Below are 21,642 nucleotides of genomic sequence, written 5' to 3' on the forward strand. Positions count from 1 at the left end.
TCTCTGGTGATAAAAGGAAAGCCCCAGTTTCTTAGCTATGAAAGGGGATGGGGTTTCATGGGCTCACAGTCCCTTTCTGGCATAGGCAGAGAAGGGAACCCTGTGAGCATGAATGACTATGGAACACAGCGTCATTTGTCTTATTATGAACATCACCAGCATGGCACGCAATACTGTTCCATGACATTTGCAAAGAGGGAAGGTGGCTTCGCATTTCAATTGGGGTGTGCATGTACACACAAACAACGCTGAATAATTCAAGAGAATCAAATGCAGCTGCATCACCACTTTCCTTCCCACCCCCCTCTGCAGCATTATTTCATGTGTCATCAGTGACCGCCATGCCTAATTCTAGCATCATGCCAGCACAATAAGACAGTAGATACTGAATGCAGTGTTCACTGGACCAGAAGAACAGAAATAAGAAATGGGGGAGGGGGGAGAGGAGAAAGGAGGAGAGGAAACCCTAGAAAAGAAATTAAAAATGCAGACCGTGCAAATACAAACCAGGTCATGGCTGCTTAGCTAATTTGGGCCAACTGCTGTGGAAGAAAAAACGTCGAACACCCCAAGTTGTGTAAATTTCTGTGAACATCTCAACACGCACACAAATACTCACACACAAACACCAATCTACTACACAGGAAAGCAAATATATGTATATTGCTTTGTTCCTAACACTATTTTTTATAAGGTTTTTAGTGCTCCTAAATTGGACTCCAGAGAGCCTACAGCCAGTAGTCTCTGTATACAAAGCATTAACAGGGCTGGATTAACTTCACAGGTAAGGTTCCTACTGATCAGGGTGAAAGCCACGTGGGCTGATCAGCAAAGAACAACACCGTGTAGAAAGAGAGCAAAATAAGAACATGTAGGAAAGGGCAAGGAGCAAGTGCTGTGTTCTGACAAGGGCCGACTGCAAGCACTAGAACGCTGATGGGGGTCAATTTGCTTTGTCACTCTTGACATTATTACCATACAAAGGTCAATATGCCCTTATTCCACACCTGCAAAGAACAGTTTTTAGACAAACTGCTTTGCAACTTTGGAGAACACAAAAGAAGAGTAACATCCTGAGGATTCATAGGTTCCAAGGCTCTTAAGGAAGATTCCAGGACCCATTGATCTTACATGTGGGGTCGTAGGAATTGTTCAACCAATATGTTCCCCTTGTTTGTGTTTGGCACAGGAAACCTACTCAACTCATGCACAGCTTCTTGATGTGGGATTGGTTTAACATTACTCAAGTTACAGAGAGGGCTTGCTCACCTTCTGAACTGCTACTTTACGGGTGGCCAGCAGGTGCGCAACAGTCTCAACTACCATGCTTGCTTACACTACAGCTCATCCCACAGGGTAAAACTGCAAGGGTGATTATGAATTGAGGTGGGGGAGAGAGGTGGAGCCTTGTCGTGCTCTGCACTGCCTTAGAGACTGCTCAAAAGAAGAGGAGATCAGAAGGCAAAAGGCATCTCAGGCTCCTCAAAGAGTAAACACCAAGGAAGGATGTGGCATAAAATTCAGAGGATGGAGCAGGACAGAAAGTTGTAAAGGGGTCAGACATAATTATTTTAATCCAGCCCTGAAAATGCTGGGGAGTTGTTTTGTTTTCATTTCCACAGCCTTATCCATAATACTTTATATGTATCCATCACATCTTTTTTTAAACTGCAACTCCAATGACATTACAGCCCAACACAAATATTAAATAGTGAATCTCAAAGGGGCATTTAGGCAGCTGAACTACAGCTATTCCATGGTGTGGAGGGGAGAACACACAAATGTGGTATGATTAAGAGAGTTCAAAAACCTGACATGTTTAAAAGGAAAAGCAAGCCAAGTGGCTCTTCTCTTTCCTGTCTGTAGTCTCTCGCCAGGAAATTCAGGTAGAAGGAGATTTGCACCAATATTTTTATTAATGCTATAGGCAGTTTTAAAAAGAATCCTATGCAACCTATTTTTACTAAATTCTTCTTAATGCTGCCCTCTTTGCTCTACAGTCTTCTTCCCTGTGCCAAAGAAAATGTGAACTAAGGAAGAGCAAAATATATTTTACTCCTCAATATCCACTCGGGCCATAAAAGAGGTGTTTTAGCATAATATTGTTTAGCACAATCAGCTGCTATAAATTATTTCAATTTGAGGTGAGATAGCTTTTTCTTCTCATTTCAGATTAGATTGATTAGTGACTTGCCTCATTTTTAACGTTAACATAAGACATGCAAATATACTAGAACACATCCCTGAGTTCCTTAATCTAAATGTAAGATCTGAACTTGGCTAGTGGAGCTGCACTTGCTCGGGGCTTGAGAATGAAAACTGATTTCTTACCGATTCTATAGGCTTGTCTAAGGACGCCTGTTCAATCTCCAAGTGGCCTTCTTCATACTGATCAAAGTGATTACCCTGCAAGAGAAGAACAAAACGTTGTTTTCACCATAAAGCACAAACAGTTCTGGTACTGAAAGTTTATAATAAATCAAGGCCCAAACATATAGAACCTCCTTTAGCTGATCATGCTATATTTCTGTATTTGCTCTATGTTACATATATTCCGCAGGTGGCGCTGTGGTCTAAACCAGTGTCTAGGGCTTGCCAATTAGAAGGTCAGCAGTTCGAATCCCCGTGAGGGGGTGAGCTCCTGTTGTTCGGTCCCTGCTCCTGCCAACCTAGCAGTTCGAAAGCACGTCGAAGTGCAAGTAGATAAATAGGTACCACTCCAGCGGGAAGGTAAGCTGCGTTTCCGTGCGCTGCTTTGGTTCGCCAGAAGCGGCTTAGTCATGCTGGCTCCCTCAGCCAACAAAGCGAGATGAGCACCGCAACCCCAGAGTCATTCGTGACTGGACCTAATGGTCATGGGTCCCTTTACCTTTTACATATATTCCATATAGGGTATATATATCTTATATGGAATCAATGGAGATGGACAAGGAAGGGTTCATGGGCATCACTTTCAGTGGGGATGGGGGGGTGATGACTTGATGGTAGAGCACCCAGACATTTTCAGAATTGTTCTAGATACTCAGAAAAAGCACAGCCATGGCTTCTAAACTAATTTGTCTTGATACTGATGTAATGAAGAGCCTGTAACATTTCAACTGCAGCTTTTATTGGATATTAAATGTCCAGAGATCACCTGACATTTCAATATTAGCTGCTCAACAGCAAAACAGACAGCTCAATATCAGCTGAGCTGTACCATATGTTCAGAATAGTAAGGCTATATTATGCTTTTAGGCAATTTTTCTCCCAGAAAATAGGCAAATTGAGCACTTTTAATGGGCAAGCTTCTTTTTATTCAAGCCCCAAGATGGAGAGAGGTTAAAAAACAACAACCCAAAAGCTTGCATGCACTTTTTTTAAAAAAAGCAGAGTTATTTCACCATCTGTGAATTTACAATTCCAAGTTAAGAACAGAACCTTGCACCTTTTTTTTTTTTTAAAAAGGAACAAGGTTCCTAGTATTTTAGATCCACAGGAAAAAGCTTTGGGGAACTGTGTGCACCATGACCATGGCAATCTCAAAAACTGGAGGTTGGGGTGGAAAAGAATACAGTCATACCTCAGGTTACAGCCGCTTCAGGTTGCGTTTTTTCGGGTTACAGACCGCCAAAACCTGGAAGTACCGGAACGGGTTACTTCCGGGTTTCAGTGATTGCACATGCGCAGAAGCACCAAACTGCAACCCACGTGTGCACAGACACGGGTTGCGAACGCTGCAGGTTGCGAACGTGCATCCCACACAGATCACGTTCGCAACCCGGGCGTCCACTGTATTGAGCAAGCCTGCTGGTATTTTCTATGTGGCGGGGGACACCATGTTCAGCAGTTTCCTATCAATAACTGAGTCCCTGTGATCCTTTCAGCCTTAAACTGCTGGTGGTTCTTTAAGATTAGAGGTCAAAGGTAGCTCCTTAGGCAACCACCACCATGCAACTCTGTTTAACACAGGCCTGTTTTCTTCCTCACAAAGGTGCTATCAGTGTTGTTCTATGGAAACACAGAATAATGCTACAGGCACTTTGCCCATCCCATCTCCCTCCCTTCTTTTGAGCATGCATGGGAGAGAAGAGTAGCTGAAACCCAAGCCAAGTGAAAAGAGGGATAAATACCCCTTGAACCTTTATTTTACCAGACTTGTTTATTTGACATTGCAGCAGGTGGGTAGGCAGAGTAGAAAAAATATAGCACAGTAGCTTCTATGAGGTTTTGCCCCATACACGTTATCATGGTTGACAAATCTGTAATATATAATATTTAACATTAATCTAAATTTGAGGGTGGAGTCAAGCATCTGAGTTTCTATTCAGGTAACACGTAAGGCCATCTTCTATCTCCACTAGTTTCCAAAAACTCAAACAAGAGAACCAGCAGCCTATTACATGTATCTTAATGACCGTACCCAGAAAAGTAAGCAAGACCCTCATGATGCAGAAGAGTTTGGAGGTGTTTGCAGAAAAGTTTGATTATTCAAGAGCATTCATATTACAGTCTGGTAAATGTGGATAAATGCTGCTCCCATGCAATTCTGGATCTTAGAACTAGGATTTGAGGGAAATTTAGGGCAAAATAACAGCTTCGTTGCACCACAGCTCCAAAAAGGCTTTCACTGGTAACCAAGCACAGTGTGAGATTATCTTTGTCCACAAAGGGTCAAGCTAAATGGCTCAGTTGGCCTGTTTATCACGTTTAACTGCCAAAATCCCAGACAACAAAGGCAAGAATCAGCCTACGTGACAGGCCCCTCGAAGTTATTTCCAAAATAAATGAAGCACAACATGCTTTTTGCTTTGTGGTGTAAATACATTCTGCAAATTTAAGCAATGCAGCACACATGCTGAATGCAGGTTCAGCTCCAAAAGTAACAAGACCAGACCAACCCTCTAGCCATAAACATCTGGCTATTAAATCTACTCTGCTGCCAAACTATCAAGCACGCAAAAAAGCTGAAATTTACAAATGGAATCATTCCTGCTTTATATCAGAAAGGACAGGCACTTAAAATGTACAATACTTGACCACAACAAGTCTGCTCATTAGTACACGAAGTCTGTGTATACACAGAAAAACAAAGGGACAAGAGACCTGGAAAATGGAAATGGACAGCTACCTAGAGAACTGGCACAAATGCTTTTACTAGCACCCTTCTCCTTCCTAGGCCTCATGCCAGTTAGGTACTTTCAGCTCCTTTCTGACACGAAGCATTAGCAAAGGCTGGGATGGGGAGAAGCAGCGAACAGCAGTAGCATCACCCCTCTGCTTCTGTTCAAGGTTTCCACCTCCCTGCTAAGCTAGAGCTGTGATTTTATTAACAGGAAGACATGCAGAACATAAAAAATGTAATGCATATCTTGAAGGGAAAGCCCCAGAAAGGGACTTTCAAATTCTTACAGACACCAGACTCAAACTTTCAAAAGTCTAAACAACATAGACACCTGGGATTATGCCAATCCTGCTTCTCGCAGCATGCCATGCAATAAAATTGCAGGCATCCCTTTCCTCCATTTCTGTTTCTGTAGTTAAATGTGAGAAACCAGATGTGAGTACCATCTTGCTCTGCTCATATGTTGGTCCTTGGACTAGAGTATGCAGGCTAATAGGGACCAGAAAGTCTTAAACTGCATTGCATTGATCTTCTAATCCAGGGGTCAGCAAGCTTTTTCAACAGGGGGCTGGGTCCACTGTCCCTCAGACCTTGTGGGGGGCCGGAGTATATATATTTTTTGGGGGGGAATGAACGAATTCCTATGCCCCACAAATAACACAGAGATGCATTTTAAATAAAAGGACACATTCTACTCATGATTCCCAGACCATCTGCGGGCCGGATTGAGAAGGCGATTGGGCCAGATCCGGCCCCCGGGCCTTAGTTTGCCCGCCCATGTTCTAATCTTAGGGATCAGAAAACTGATTGAAGAAAGCTCTACAATGAAGGCCAGTGGATTTGCTCTGTTTCTGCATTAGCATTTGGAGTGCTCCCTTAGTGGGCATTTTGCTTCTCATGTAGCTTATGAAGAATAATCAGAGCCAACCAAGCTAAGATTCTGTTGGGACGTGGAAAAGGTCCTCTAAATAAAGTCTCTCTATGCAACAAAGCTCAACTCATTTTCCATTTACCTTCTAAAGTCGCAATGTGAAGGGCACATGACTTAAGAACACCCATCTCTAATCATGTACCTCTAATAATGTAAGGAGGAAGAAGTGCAGAAGAGGTCTTGCTTCCTTATCCTCCAGGTTCTCTAACCTTAGAGCAGGCATAGGCAAACTCAGCCCTCCAGATGTTTTGGGACTACAACTCCCATCATCCCTGACCACCGGTCCTGTTAGCAAGGGGTGATGGGAGTTGTAGTACCAAAACATCTGGAGGTCCGAGTTTGCCTATGCCTGTCTTAGAGTGCCACCCACTTTAAAACCAGCACAGCACTACAGAAGGTCCTGCCTAGTCTCAAAGATCCATGAAACTTAATTCTGTGGGTCCAAAGAGGCTCCACATATGTTCTTCTTGAACAGCAGCTACTCAAACAACCCCTGGAACGTCTGCATGGGTTTCTGATATGGTGTGAGGGTCAATTATTCAAAGAAATCAAGTTGGAAGCTCCACCATGCTAAAGCAAACACTTGCCTGGGCTTGAGAGCTGCTCTGAGTGCTGACAGCACATGCCCAACCAACCCCGCACCCCACCAGAGAACTGGTCTGTGAAATGGATGTTAGTCAGCCATTCTAAATGCCACTGCCAGCCTCCCTACTTTCAGACTGTAATTACATTTCTAGGGTACTTCAACATTTGAAGATGCTCACTTCAATTCAACAAAAACAACTCAGCGAATAGGTTGGGAGCCAAATGAAAACTTAAAAGTGCCCATTTTCATGTATATTTATTTAGGAGAAGCTAATAATTTACCTTTCAAATGCATTGACTGTTTAAATTAGAAAATGATCCAGAATGTTTTCAAAGGAAGAGATTCTCTCAAGGGCAGAATTCAGCATTATAATTAAGCTGTTGTAAAAGCCAGGAGATTTTCTTTTGTTTGCAGGAACAGGATAGCATGCTCAGCTGTTCCACCTAGGTCTTGATTTTTATTTTTTTTTGGAGTAAGGCAAAAGCAGGAGAGAGATGTCCACTGCACAAAGGAACGCCCCTCATTTGAAGAAATTGTTCCTTCATTCATTACATTACAGTTTCCACAGAACTGAACGAATCTCTACATTATACATGTTTAAACTGTACCTCGACAATACAGACTCTTGCATTAAAAGATCTCTAAGGCAAAATCAAATAGTTGCCACCAAATCATGAGAATCAAGCTGTGTATTTCCCCCAAGGCTCCAGCTCTACATGAAAATCCTCAAGAAGCAAGAAAAAAATGAAACCCTGGAAGATTCATGAACTCAACAGTGTTTTGATTCTATTCAGAAAACTTCATTATATTCTAACTTGGGAGTACTTGTAAATGATAGGGGAGAAACGCAATACTGTTTTAATTAGATACATCTAGTTTTCTACATCATATGTCGTATACAGTGACCATTCCCTCTCCTTTGGGGGGGGGTCATCTAAATTCTTTAAGGCACCCTCTTTCCTATCTATCACATCAATCTATTAGGTGAGACATCACAGAAGTTGTTTCCTATAGGAACCGTCTCGTACCCCTTAGAAGCAGAAAGCTTTACGCTTGAAGCAAAGAGCAAGTTCAAATGAGCTATGACTAGACAATGTACCCCCAGAGCTAACTCACATTCGAAATTTCACAGCAATTGCTGTGATGAACATCATATAAAAAGAAGATACGTGTCTCCAACAAGCAGCGGAAAGCTGCCGGAGACTCATGGCCAACTGTGGCAGCCAAGTACACACATGCCTTGTGTTCCTGGGTATTTGGGAATGCCTATCTCCCCTCCAAGTTTACCATGGCATATACCACTCAAACAGTGGTGTACAAAGTATGAATTGCTACAGGAGAAGAGAGCCTTGTCTGCAGTGGGAGCAACATGAACTTAGCATACTTGCAAAGACCACATGCCTGTTTGTGGCTTAAGACAAGGTACAGCTGCTTTTACAGAACATGCTTATTAATAGGGTTACACAAGCTAATCTTCTGGGAGGAGCTTGGCAATGGGGGGGGGCTTAATTCTCCAGCTCCACTGCATCCTCATTGAACCACCCAGCAGAAAGTTTTGGAGCAGTGAGAGGACTTCTTAAACCACAGAGAGGTCGTCTGGAAACTTGGCAGCGCCATGTTCTGTAAAACCACCTTGAGGGCAAAGACTCTGACTTGCAGTCCAAACACTATGCCACAGCTTCTAGTGGAGGTGTTAAGAAACTGTTTGCTCAGAATTCCTAGGATCAGTTTCAGCTGGCATGGCCTGATGATGCAGCATGGATGTTTGAAGAAGTTAGGCCAGGGGTCCCCAACCTGCAGCCAATGGAGGCCGTTTAACCGGCCCACAAGCCGCCCCCAAACCAAGCCACCCGCTCAGTGAGTCCCTGTGCACTGCACTAAACCGGGACAGCGCAGCATAGGGACTCTCTTCCACGGCTCCGGAAATCGCTTCTGTGCATGCCCAGGCGCTGGATATTGCGTCTGCACATGTCCAAAGTGCCGGAAATCGCTTCTGCGCAGGCACGATTTCCGGCATCTAGGCATGTGCAGGTGCGATGTCCGGCGCTGCGGACATGCACAGATGCGATTTCCGGCATTGTGCTGTGCTAGTCCAGGCCATGGAGGATCTCTGCAGGAGTGATCCGGCCCATGCCCAGTAAGCCTTGCCGACCGCTGCATTAGGCCAACCACATGCCCTCTCAATCCATGTCCATCTTTGCTACCAAGATCTAGCAGACAGGTACTGATTGAATTGTTCCTAGGGTGCAGGGTCATCAGCATGACACTGGCAGATACAGAGGGGCCCACAGGGCCTTCTCTAGTGCCCACAAACTCCGGGTTGGCTTTATGTAAAAACCTTGGATCACCCAGGCTTTTGGAAAGTAATTAATCATCTTGCTCGCACTGCTACTTTGTAAGTTATGATGCTGTTACATTATTATTATTTAATTGTGCCATATATATAATACTCTGTTGTTCACTCCTCTGTACTCCAATTGTGAGGAAGGGCAAAAAAACAAGTACAGTGAAACCTCAGCTTTTGAACATAATCTGTTCCAGAAGTCCGTTCGACTTCCAAAACGTTCGAAAACTGAAAATCAAAGGGCTGTCGGCAAAGTGAATGGAGAAAATTGAGAAACGCACCTCAGAAACTGTTCGGCTTCTGAGGCGCGTTTGAAAATGGAAGCATTCACTTCCGGATTTTCGGCGTTCGGCTTCCAAAATGTTTGGCAGCCGAGATGTTCAAAAACTGAGGTTCCACTGCACAATAAAACAAATAAACAAACATCTGCTTTGCATGGAAAATGCTGCAGGTTCAATACTGGGATCTCCAGGTAGCACTGGAAAAGATTCCTGTTTGAAATCCTGGAGAACCAATGTTCCTAAAAGTAGACAATACTGAACCAGATGGCCCATATAAAGCCAGGGCAGCATGGAACTGCCCACCCTCAAGTAATCTTACATCACCATGAAATCAAACCATGTGGGCAAAAGCTCAGGGATTTGCAGGTAGGCAAACAGCAGACTGGTAGAAGATGCAGGCACTACCGTCCTCTGCCCAGGCAGTTTAAACTTGATTTAAAACTTATTTAAAGTAACCTTTTCACTGGTTGTAAATCAAGTCATCCTGTTTGACAAAAAACAAAAAGAGAAAAAGCTAAAATATTCCAAGAATTAATTTAGTAGAACTGTAACAGAGACTTGCGTTCACAGCACAAACGATGTTAATAAACTGCTCTGAACAATGCAGAGACTTAACAATCATTTTTTGCTTTTATCTCAGAAGCCCAGGGATCATCAAACAATTACCATTTTTGTAGAAAAGTAAACACTGCATACTTAGCAAACCAATAAACCGAACTTTAACTCTGGATCATCTTGTCTACAACATCCCTTTTCCACATCAAAGCATCCTGTATGTAAGCAGAGCTGAAGGAAGCCAAGTGTATCTGATATATATCTGTGCAAACATCTCTTGAAAGCCTCCACCAAAATATTGCACTGCTTTCTTAGGCAGCTTTTGGAACAACAGCAACACACTGTTAACATGTTCAGTTTATCATCTACTAAAGCCTCAAAGCTGTTCCTGAAAGAGCAGGCAAGCTGCTGAACCATCTTGCTTAGAGCCTTTCAACAGGAGTTATGCTTATCAAGGGCACTTTTAGGGGGGTCTCATTTCATATCACAGGAAAGGGACCATGATACATGATCCACTGGGTCTCAGCAACCTGTCTCTTGACAATTTATATTTCTAAAACCTAGTCTAGACCAGAATTTCCCAACCTTTTTCTGACTCTGGCACCCTCCCAACCTTGTTTCCTTCCTGTGCCCCCCTATGGGTGTGGCGGGGGGAGGGTCAGGGGGGCAGCTGCCCCCCAAATAAGTAGAAATCAGAGGTTCTGTCCCCCACCAAAAAAACCTACCCGCCAAAAAAACCAACAATCCTGGCTATGCCATATTTCAAAAAGTGATTTTAAGCTTTTTTAGCTGTTTTCGCTGCTTCTTCTAACGCATTCCCATACATCCGGGTTTTCCCTGACCAGGCCAGTAAATCCCACACATGGTATAACTGTTAATCAACTATACTACTTCAGATTGTGGGTGGAAGATTGCCTGCGATCAATATGCAAAAATACCTTCGTTTGGCCACTGACATCCGATACTCTGACTCTCGTATGCTTGCCCCAGTATTGGAGCCTGGTGCATCTCTCCTGTCATTTACACTTACCTATTATTTTCCTGACAGAACAGCCAAACAATATTTGGACACTTCACAGAGCAGACAAGAGCCAGTGATTAAGTAGAAAGTCAGATGAGAATCATCACATTAAAATTACATCTTTTTTATTTTAAAATGTCAGTTCTAGTATATGCCTACTGACAATAACATAACTTGGTTTAAGTGATATCTGTATGTAATATAAATATATTTAACTTTATACTCTGTGTTAAAAATATTTTCTAATACATTTGTGCATACTGCATTCAGGCATCGGTTAAATCAAATTCTTAAAATCTCACTTTCACAGCAAAAGTGAGAGATGTGAGAGAAGGAACAAAGGGCAAGAAAACATGGCTTTTTAAGTCTCAATTTTATAAATGGCAGTAGATCATGTATCATATTTCTTATGGTACAAATTCAGTACAAATACGTTACAATTTAGATGTGTCTAACTACTCTTGGACATTAACTTTTCATGTCATGAAAGGACACTGTTCTGCTCTGTAGCTACTAGCCATTGCTTCCAGAGTGTTCTGGACACTTATGTCTTCAAGCAAGTGATCTTGCTTTGTGACACTGCATGAGCAGACAGATTTCTCTTTGGTGTGCTTCATTTTACAAACATTCCCCTCTAAGCAAATATGAGGCATGCAAGCTGCACAATCAAAGGCAGTGGCATGTGGTCCTGGGAAGTGGAAAGACTCTGTTTTGTCACAAGGATGGTTTTTTAAAATTGAAAAAAAATCTTTTAAAATTATCCTACTGTTCCTCAACGGAGCCCAGGGCAGTGAGCATGATTCTCCTGTGTCCTTAGCAAATGTCAATGAAAGTACCACAACACCAGTGTTAGAAACTGGGACAGGAATGCTAGGAGCCATGTGGCTCCTGGGACCTAGGGTGTGGGTGCCAAACGAAATGGCAAATAATTTCAGATGCATTCCCTATAAACAGCGAAGTGAAACTCTCTTTGACATATTCTTCTCCCTGGTGCTCAGCTGAAGACAGTGTGTACATCCACTAAAGGAGCAATGAGAGTCTGTTCAACCTGGCACGTCTCTACACCAAGACAAAAGTGTAGCAGGCCATTATCCGAGAGATGATGTTTGCAGATGACGCAGCCTTGACAGCACACTCTGGGGAAGCTCGACAGAAGGGGTTGGCAGCCTAAGGCCCATGGGCCACAAGCGGTCCATGGGGGTCGTTTAACCGGCCCACGAGCCGCCCCTGAATCGAGTCGCCTGCTTGGCGAGTTCCTGCACGCTGCGCTAAACCAACACAGTGCAGCACAGGGTCGCTGGGAGAAGCGTTGTTCTGTGCTTGCACATTCGGCCGTAGCGCTGTCCTGCGCATGTGCAGATAGCGGCAGCCACTTCTGCACATATGCAGTTGGCAGAAGCCACTTCTGTGCATGCGCGAATCGTGGCAAACCCGGCATTTACTTCCAGGTTTGCCGCGGTCGCGAGTTGGATTGTTCACGAGTTTGGGGGGGGGGGGGCAGTGGTAAGTCAAGGTTCTACTGTACTGCCTCTTTTACTGTTGCAAACTTTTTAAAATTAATTACCACTACTTTATTGCATTTTATGAATTGTTGTAAACCACCCTAAAATTTTTTGAAAGGTGTTATGTGTTAAATTAGAAAACTCTTATATCCTCTTCAGTCATTAAGTTCTCTAGGAATAAATTCTATTGTTTCACCATTCCTCTTTTGCCCAAAACCATTGTGAAAAGCATCTAGAAATCTCTTTAGAAGCAGCCTGCTACACAGTGGCGACTAAACTCAGATTTTCATCTGAAACTCTCCCCCTCCTGCCACTGTCAGCAGCCTTTCCTCCATTCTCAACCACTGTGGCTTCTGCCTACCTTCATTTCCCACATCTAAGAAGCCAAAGCCAAAAACTTGCCTCCTTTTCAGAATCTCCACAACCTGATTTTTGCACTCTGAATCCCTCGTCAACAGACCATCACCTCCTGTTTAGTCTCTTCTTCTTCCATGGGCATCTTGCCTTCTAGCTGTACTGTACCTCCTTATTTTATTCTTGAGGTTCATCTTTAGCCTCTGTGCTCCTCCCTTGGGTTTCTGATTTTGCTCTACAGCAGCTTCAATTCTTCATGAAGCTTTCCTGGCATTATCCACTCCCTTCAGCCTGTGCAAATTCAGCTTGTGTTGGCTCCCTTTGTTTCCTTCTCCCACGCCCACCACTGTGTCTTTCTACTATCCTACACAGAGCCTATACACAATGCTGACACAGCCTCTCCAAGTCCCTCTTCCTCTGCAAAGCCTTTCTTAAGCCACCCTCACCTCACTTCACTCTCCTAGCCCATCCTCACTGCTTAATAATCAAAGCCTGCCTCTGCCTCTCTTCCCTGCAAACGTTATTGCCTTGCCTATTAAACGGAGCCGAAAGCCCTTCAGTGGGAACTGGTTGTTTCTAAGTTCTATACAGCCCTTAAAACATGGCTTCACAAATGCAGCTACCAAGGCATGGAAGAGGGGGTGGACAGCAAGAAAAGAGCTGGAACAAATGAGACAGTCATAAGATAGCAGAAGAAACATGGGAGCTACAGCAGGAGGTATCACTGATGGAGAGGCAATCTGCTTGCTCCGCACCTGTCCCCTTCAGTCAGTTTCTTTGTCTTTGCATACAATAAAGGTGGAGTGGGGAATGATTGCCCTACATTTCAAATCTGCACTACAGCAGCATTATGTGAGCTTCAAAGAGTTTTGCAGCTTGAGCTACTCAAAATGAGGCTTGGGTACCCTTAAAGATGGGGTTATAGAGGAAAAATCTTATCCAAGAAAGCAGCAAGATTCTCCTACAATCCTAAATCTGTCAAGATTTACTGTGCCGTGTGTGTGTGTGTGTCCCTCCCATTGTCTAACACCGCTGCATAAAAAAATAACTGTAGCCTGAGGAATACAATCTTCATTCCGTTATGTTATCTGGGAGGAAACAAATAATGAGCAATCAGGTTTCGGTTTAAGGCTGCAGCAGGAGGCAGCTTTCCTTTCCGCTGTTATTACACATTCTGTCTCTACAGTTTGATCAATGGAATAAGGCAGAATGAGGCCTGACACTGCAGTAAGAGGAATTCCTTGCAAGTCATTTGTGCATGAAACCTGAAAGCAGAGAGAAAACTGTGCAACCCAAGAGCTCAGTTTTGGGATGCCGCTCTCAATGCACAGCCTGAATGTAAAAGTGCAAACTGTTTTGATGTTTATTGATACGGGGGGGGGGCATGTCTTCTTCACCTTCTTCTTCGCTACAATATATCCATTTATTTCCAATTGTCAATGTCAAAAGGGACTAAAATCTCTAAAATTCATAGAAAATCAACGTGCCAATTTGCTCAATTTCTCTAGGACTCCATGACACCTCCCCTGTCCTCCACAATCCCTCAAGCAAGGTGTCAAGACCCTAATCCTGTCAAATCACTCTGCCAAGCCTTTCCTCCGGGCAATGCCAGTACATGGACCATTGTCTTCTCATCACCGGTACTCAGGATGTGCTTATCTGCGCATATCTCCACCTCTGCATATTCCCCCCTCCCTCCTCCATATGTTAATCCTGTGTAACCCAACCTCTTCTTAATGTATTCATGATGTAACTGGGATGTATTTTGCACTGTGTTCTGGGACATGGAGGGAAGTTTCAAAAGTTCATGTCACCCCTTTCTCGCTGTTCAATCTCACCTTGAACCTGTTGCGCAATAAACTTGGATCTTCTGCAGCTTGCTCCTGTCTCCGGCTGAGCTCATTTTCCTCCGCAGGGACCCGCAGACTTAGTCCGACGAGCTGGGTGGCAGAGCAGCCTCGCACCCAGATTTTACCATAACATTTATAGTCAAAGGTATAGGACAACTGCTGCCCTCCTCCAAAGCAGAGGGGGATCTGGAACCCAGCAAGAGACATAAAAGGCTGAGAGGAAGCATCATAGTCTAGGCAGGAAAAGGTCAATAAGTCCAACTGAGCCACATACAGACAGAATCTGGATGGCAGGGGAAGTCAGCTTGCTGCTGAAGGTTCGATCCAGTTATCAGTGGAGATGAGATGCTGAAGGCTTGTCCGTATGAGAGCTTACGTTGAATCAATAACCCCGGAACTGTTTTTGGCTTCATCTTTCTTTAAACAATTCAGAGATCATCCCAAGGCTTCTGCAAGTTCAGAGCAAGGAGATTAACTGAAAAAATCTTACTCTGCTTACTAAAGTGAACAGCTGTGGGGCTAGTACCTTTTGTAGGTGGAGCTCAGTGCCTCTTAGAGAAGCTACGGATCCTGAAAGAAAGCTAGCAAGGGTGTGTGTTTGAAGCACCCTGGAATTTGTTGTTTGCTTAGGCAAGAATTGTTCTGAAGATAGCAGGCCCTGGATCGGTAAACAGGCCCTGAGTATACAAATGATAGCAAGTGTGTACTTATGAACCAAGATGAAAAATGGCCCTGGATTGAAGGTGAAAAAACAACTTAGAATCATAGAATCTTAGATTTGGAAGGGACTCCAAGGGTCATCTAGTCCAACCCCCTGGAATGCAGGAACCTCAGCTAAAGCATCCATGACAGATGGCCATCCAACCTCTGTTTAAAAACTCCAAAGGAAGGAGGGTCCACCACTTCTCGTGGGAGTCTGTTCCATTGCTGAACAGGTCTTATTGTCAGAAAGTTTTTCCAAATGTGTAGTCGGAATCTCTTTCTTGCAACTTGAAGCCATTGATTTGAGTCCTACCCTCCAGAGCAGGAAAAAACAACCTTGTTCCCTCCTCCATGTGACAGCCCTTAAGATAGTTGAAGATGGCTATCATATCTGCTCTCAGTCTCCTCTTTTGCAGGCTAAACATTCCCAGCTCCTTCAAGCGCTCCTCATAAGGCTGTTTCCAGACCCTTGATCATCTTGGTTGCCCTCCTCTGCACACGTTCCAGCTCGTCAACATCCTTCTTAAATTCCCTCAATTCCGTCATCCAAGTCATTTATAAAGACGTTAAACAACAACAGACTCAGGACAGAACCCTGCGGCACCCCACTTGTCCCTTTTTTCCAGGATGACAAGGAATCATTTGGGTTCGGTCAATCAGCCAGCTACAAATCTACCTAACAGTTACCTCTTTCAACTGACATTTTACCAGCTTCCTCCTGAGGATATAATGGGGAACTTTTGTGTCAAAAGCTTTACTGAAATCAAGATACACTATGTCCACAGCATTTCCCTGATCTACCACGTTTGCAATTCCATCAAAAAAAGAAATCAGATTGGTTCGGCATGACTTATTTTTGAGAAACCCATGCTGGGTCTTAGTAATGACAGCACTGTTTTCTAAATGCTCACAGACCGACTTTTGAATTATCTGTTCTAGGACCTTCCCTGGTATCGATGTCCAGCTCACCAGTCAGTAGTAACCTGGGTCTTCCTTTTTTCTCCTTTTGAAGATGGGGACATGTGCCCACCTCCAGTCTGTAGGGACCTCACTTGTTCTCCAAGACAGGGAGTCACCTATCACCACCACTCGTCTCCTCCTCCTCCTCTGGGGAGCAGCAGGAATCATTCTATGGGCTGTGCCTTCCAAAGGCTGCTTGGAGTGTTCTGAGGTCTGCTTCTGTCATTCTCAAGTCTTCCCCTCTTGTTTATTGGAGCTTATTTTGATATTGTTGGGCTAAATTACAAAGGCCGAAAACTTATGGTTTGAGTACTTCCTACTCCTTCCTCCCAGCTTGTCATCTCTAGGCTGCAATTCTCTTTCTCTAATGTTGTCTCCACGGAAGGTAGCAAGTACGTTATCAGCATACTCATCCACGATCAGTAGCCTTGGATCTGATGGGGTTAGATCAAGAATGGAAAAGGACTCCTCCAAATCCATCTCCTCCTGTCTCTTTCTCCTCTGGGGAGTGGCAATAATCGTCCTGTGCACTGTACCTTTCACAGCCACCTTTGTGTCTTCTAAGGTTGGAACTGCTGTCCTAGCTCCTCTGGCCCAGAATCCATGTCCAAGGTGAGAGCATGGAAGCGATTTTGCAACTCTAATGACAAAGTGTGTTTTGTGACTGTCCTACTTCTGTGTATCACATTCCTCCAGAAGTTAGCCCATGGGTCAGCAAACTAAGGTCCATGGGCCGGATCAGGCCCAATTGCCTTCTGGATCCAGCCTGCGGACGGTCTGGGAATCGATGTGTGGATCACCAGCATGCACGTTCTTTCCCCTCTCCCTCCCTCTCTCTCCCTCCCACAGCGGCAGCGCCAGCACCTCCTCCCTCCCTCCTCTTGGCTTCTACCAGCCCTGCCTAGAGGAGGAAGGGGGCTGGGCTTTGTTGGTGCCAGCAGCAGCAGCGCTTGAGTGGTCGCCATTTTAAGCAGCCCCTCTCCAGAGCCATTTTGCATGCCACTCATTGTCCCTCCGCTGCCGCCAGCCTCTGCTGCTCGCAAGACACAGGTAAGCAGCCACCGGGGCTCATGGTGCTCTTGCATCAATTATTTTTTTTCAAAATATAGCCCAGCCCCCCACAAGGTCTGAGGGACAGTGGACCAGCCCCCTGCTGAAAAAGTTTGCTGACCACGGGTTAGACTCTTGCAATGGGCAATCTTTTTCCACCCTGGGGGCACCCCATCGTATCTCGGTGTTCAATCCCAGTCAACTCAGCTGTATCACGTAACTCTGCATGTTGTCCTGTTGCTTGAGGTGTGGCTAGGCGGGCTACAAGTTGCTGCACCTTCTCTTCCAGCATGACAACCAGCTTGCACTTGCTACAAGTGTACTGTTGCTTGTTCTCTGGCAGAATGACAAACATGGCACAGGTGTTACAGGTCACTGCAGCAGCTCCCTTGCCCTCCATGTCTCTGGTCCTTTGCACAGCAAGAGACAGAACTCTGGGCCTTCCCCTTAAACTCCCCCACTAAACGTCCTTGCAAACACCCCTGTTTGTGAGCTCAGATTGCGAGATCCCAGGATCTGCACTGAGCTAAGCTTGACTGCTGCTGGTTGCTAACTCCTCCTTCAGCCTGGCTTCCTCTCAGCTGTAACTCCTCCCCGTCAGATCCTGTGTTCCCACATAGCAATCAGCCACACATATCCTCAGGCTCCAAAAGACACAAGCTCACTTTCTTCAGTCTCCTCCAGCAATCCTTGTCCCTGTTTGCAAGGTCCCAGGATCTGCACTGAGCTGAGTTTGACTTGTGTGGAGACAAGTTTGAGAATCCTTGAAAGAGGTAGGACGGATACAGCTTTTTTAACACAGAGATGCATTTAACTCTTTTAATCATCTGGTGTTATCCAGAACCACTCTTAAGCATTCACACAGGAGTGCCCAAACCAGTTCTTTAACAGATAGTCAATGGGGTCACATTCATCTCCTCCAGAGTTTGGTTCTCTTACAGAAGAAAAGAGAATGCAAGGCAAGGACCAACTTCCTTTGTGGGTAAAGCTTCCCTGTTGAAGGCAACTCACATTTGCCTGGTCACCTACAGGATGTTTGCTAGCCTGCTTTTGACTCACTGACCCAATTTACGTTGTGACTATATAGTTTCTGAAATCAAGGTTACATGATCTGTGAGTTGTGCCAGCATATTTCCAAACTTGGAGACTCTTGAAAGTCCCATGGACTGCAAGAAGATCAAACCTATCCATTCTGAAGGAAATCGGCCCTGAGTGCTCACTGGAAGGACAGATCCTGAAGCTGAGGCTCCAATACTTTGGCCACCTCATGAGAAGAGAAGACTCCCTGGAAAAGACCCTGATGTTGGGAAAGATGGAGGGCACAAGGAGAAGGGGACGACAGAGGACGAGATGGTTGGACAGCATTCTTGAAGCTACCAAACTGCGGGAGGCAGTGGAAGAAAGGAGTGCCTGGCGTGCTCTGGTCCATGGGGGTCACAAAGAGTCGGACACGACTAAGCAACAACAAATTTCCAGACTTGCTGGCCTAAAGGGATTTTTCACCCGCTATTTGCTCATGATATAAATGAAATACCCCATTCTCTTTTAGGCACTAATCATCAACTTGGTACATGAGGGCAGGTGGGCTAGTAAGTTTTGTTGCCTTCTTTTGTAAAGGTCACAGAGAAACATGTTTTTAAGAAGAGAAAGACTAGAAGAAGTTAGTTTTTAGGTGGTAAACATTTTCAGACTAGGCAACAGACTTTGCAAGAGATTACAACGCTGTAACCCAGAAAGCTATTCAGAATTGATGGTAATGCCTCGCAGACTCTGCAAAAACATCTGGCATGCATGACAAAAACAGACAAATTAACCACATTATTTCCACGCTATCTATGTAGTTGCAGGGTGAATTTAAGGTAGGAATATAAGGGAGGAAGGCAGACTTTCTTCTGCAAGGTCCTAATACAAGCTGTTGCAATATTCTAGCAATATTCCTGGAATCTCACTACGATTAACATTTTGCTTTACTGTTATTATATAGCGCCATCAGTATAGTAGGTGCTTTAAACAATAAAATAAGCAAAAGCAGTAGACCCCTCGAACAAGGAGCTTACCTCCTCAATTTTAACGCTGACGGACACAATATAAGGAAAAGCAAAATGATAAAGATGGGGGTAACAAGGCAGGAATATTAAGAAATTTTGTTACATATACAATGCATGAAGAATTTGCCGGAGAAAAGCACAGAACCAAGTAAGTTTCTGGTGATTATCCAGACACAGGAAAAAGTAAAGAAGAAAGGACAGGTAGTAGGAGACCTTTTGTGTATCTTAGGGTGGAAAAGTGACGGTCAAGGACAGAACTATGAAGAGACACAGGCAGGCTATAGAAAAGTTTAAGCTTCCTATAAAGGCATACAAATAACTTTAAATAGTTCGAATCATTAATTTTTTTCTCTATGCATTAGCCTACCCTACAAACATATACAGTGGTGCCTCGCAAGACGAAAATCATTCGTTCCGCGAGTCTCTTCGTCTAGCGGTTTCTTCGTCTTGCGAAGCACGGCCATAAGCGGCTTAGCGGATTAGCGCCTTAGCGGCTATTAGCGGCTTAGAAAAAGGGGGGGGAGGGGGAAAACTCGCAAGACTCGCAAGACGTTTTCGTCTTGCGAAGCAAGCCCATAGGGAAATTTGTCTTGCGAAGCACCTTGAAAAACGGAAAACCCTTTCGTCTAGCGAGTTTTTCATCTTGCGAGGCACCACTATATTGCAAAACCTTATCAGAAACATAATTCACCATAATAAATGCAATGCTTAGAAGACCCAACACATAAGACTGAAACAAGATCCTAAATCTTCTATTTCAAATACACTACACTCAGTTTTTCAATGCCTCATTCTTTATCCTGACAATATTTATTAAATTTGTTCATATACTGTATACCACATCCCAAATTCCGAACAACCAATTTGTCACTAAGGGTAGATTCTCTCCCCACCTGTTTACTTATAGTGAACAATCATTCTAGTAACCACTGGAAGAAATTAACAGGAAACAGGGAGGGAGCAGTAGTAGCATTACTGAAAATTGCTTAACAGATAAAACCATATTACAATAGGTCACTGGCAGTTCTTATATAAAGATGATTCGGCGAATGCTTTGTGCACCTTAGACTATACAGTATCATTTTGGTGATGTGCCAACTTCAGCGGCTCCCTGTCCATTCGAGGCCGAATGCACAGTGCTGCTGTTGACCTTTAAAGCCTTTTACGACTTGAGACCAGAGTACCTGAAAGATTAATGTGTGGAGACTAGCCAAGTCAGCTATGCTCTGCCTCCGTAGCCAGAGGCAGTAATGCTTCTGAATACCAGTGGCTGGAAGTCACAGGAAGGGAGTGTTCTTGTGCTGCTTACCAGTTTCCCACTGGCATTTAGTTGGCGTGATCCAGCAAGCTGTTCCTATGTACCAACCTAGGCCATAAAATCATCCTTTGAAGACCTTTTTAGGGTGCCCTGCCAAGAGATGAGGTATGACAGGGGGACACTGGGGAAAGGACCTTCTCAGTGGTGGCACCTCAGCTACAGAATGCCTTCATCAGGGAGGCTTGTCTGGCACTGTTTATCTATATCTTTCTCTATATTTTTAATGATATAGTGGTATTATAAATTAATTAAATAAATGAAATATGTTATTTTAGTGCCCAGAAGATACCTTTTTAGTTTTTAAGCCTTTTAATCTGCTCTAGTCAGTTTTATCTTTGCAACTTTTGGGGGGCGGCTTTTAATTGTTATTGGTCTACCTTACAGTTTTGGTTTTTTGGTTTTTATTCTTGTTGTAATCCACCCTGCAAATTTAGTTATAAGGGAGCCATGTATATGCCTTAAGTATATTACATTCCTTTGTCGGCAAGGTGACAACTAAACAACAAAAATATTACACTCCTAACCTTAACAACTGAGGATCATCATGAATTTAAAAACTTATATAAAATTATTGGTTGGTTTTTTTTACAAGAGAGTCTTAGCTCAGTCATCCTCTGATGCCTCTTCTGTTATTATCACCACAACTTGTGTCCCAGTACCATCTCTCCATTAAGCATGAATTTGCACACACAGAGCTTCTGCTTAAAGATTTCGTGAGAACTGGCTAACTAAAGATAATTAAATGCTTTAACACACCCACTCAAATCCTTGCCACATTAAGTACAATGGGATCTTCTATTAGAATAAGCGACACATCTTTTGCTACGTTTATACAGCTTGATAAATATAAATAGTCTTTCTTTTGCTTTCTCAAAACAAGAAGACAATGCTGTGGGTCTCTTTTGAGAAAACACAGAGAACCCATCTAAGGGAACCAGTTAAAAAGCAGGCATGACTGGAAGTAAGAAGGTAAAGGTAAAGGGACCCCTGACCATTAGATCCAGTTGCGGCGCTCATCTCGCTTTATTGGCCGAGG

General features: G+C 44.0%; 1 protein-coding gene across 6 annotated transcripts in view; it reads right to left on the reverse strand.

Annotated features, from left to right (window-relative positions):
• Positions 1-21,642, reverse strand: part of GPATCH8 (G-patch domain containing 8) — an 82,757-nt gene that overhangs the window by 57,917 nt on the left and 3,198 nt on the right. For 4 of the 6 annotated variants that reach the window (XM_081837594.1, XM_081837595.1, XM_081837596.1 and 1 more), the window contains one exon: positions 2,332-2,406. In XM_081837594.1, the coding sequence (XP_081693720.1) occupies positions 2,332-2,406 (75 nt within the window). Of the gene's footprint in view, positions 1-507; positions 543-2,331; positions 2,407-21,642 lie in introns of all 6 variants that reach the window. The other 2 variants (XM_081837597.1, XM_081837600.1) reach the window with 1 other exon arrangement.

The sequence above is a fragment of the Podarcis erhardii genome (assembly GCF_964252035.2).
Source record: "Podarcis erhardii genome assembly, chromosome: 13".
NCBI lineage: Eukaryota > Metazoa > Chordata > Lepidosauria > Squamata > Lacertidae > Podarcis > Podarcis erhardii.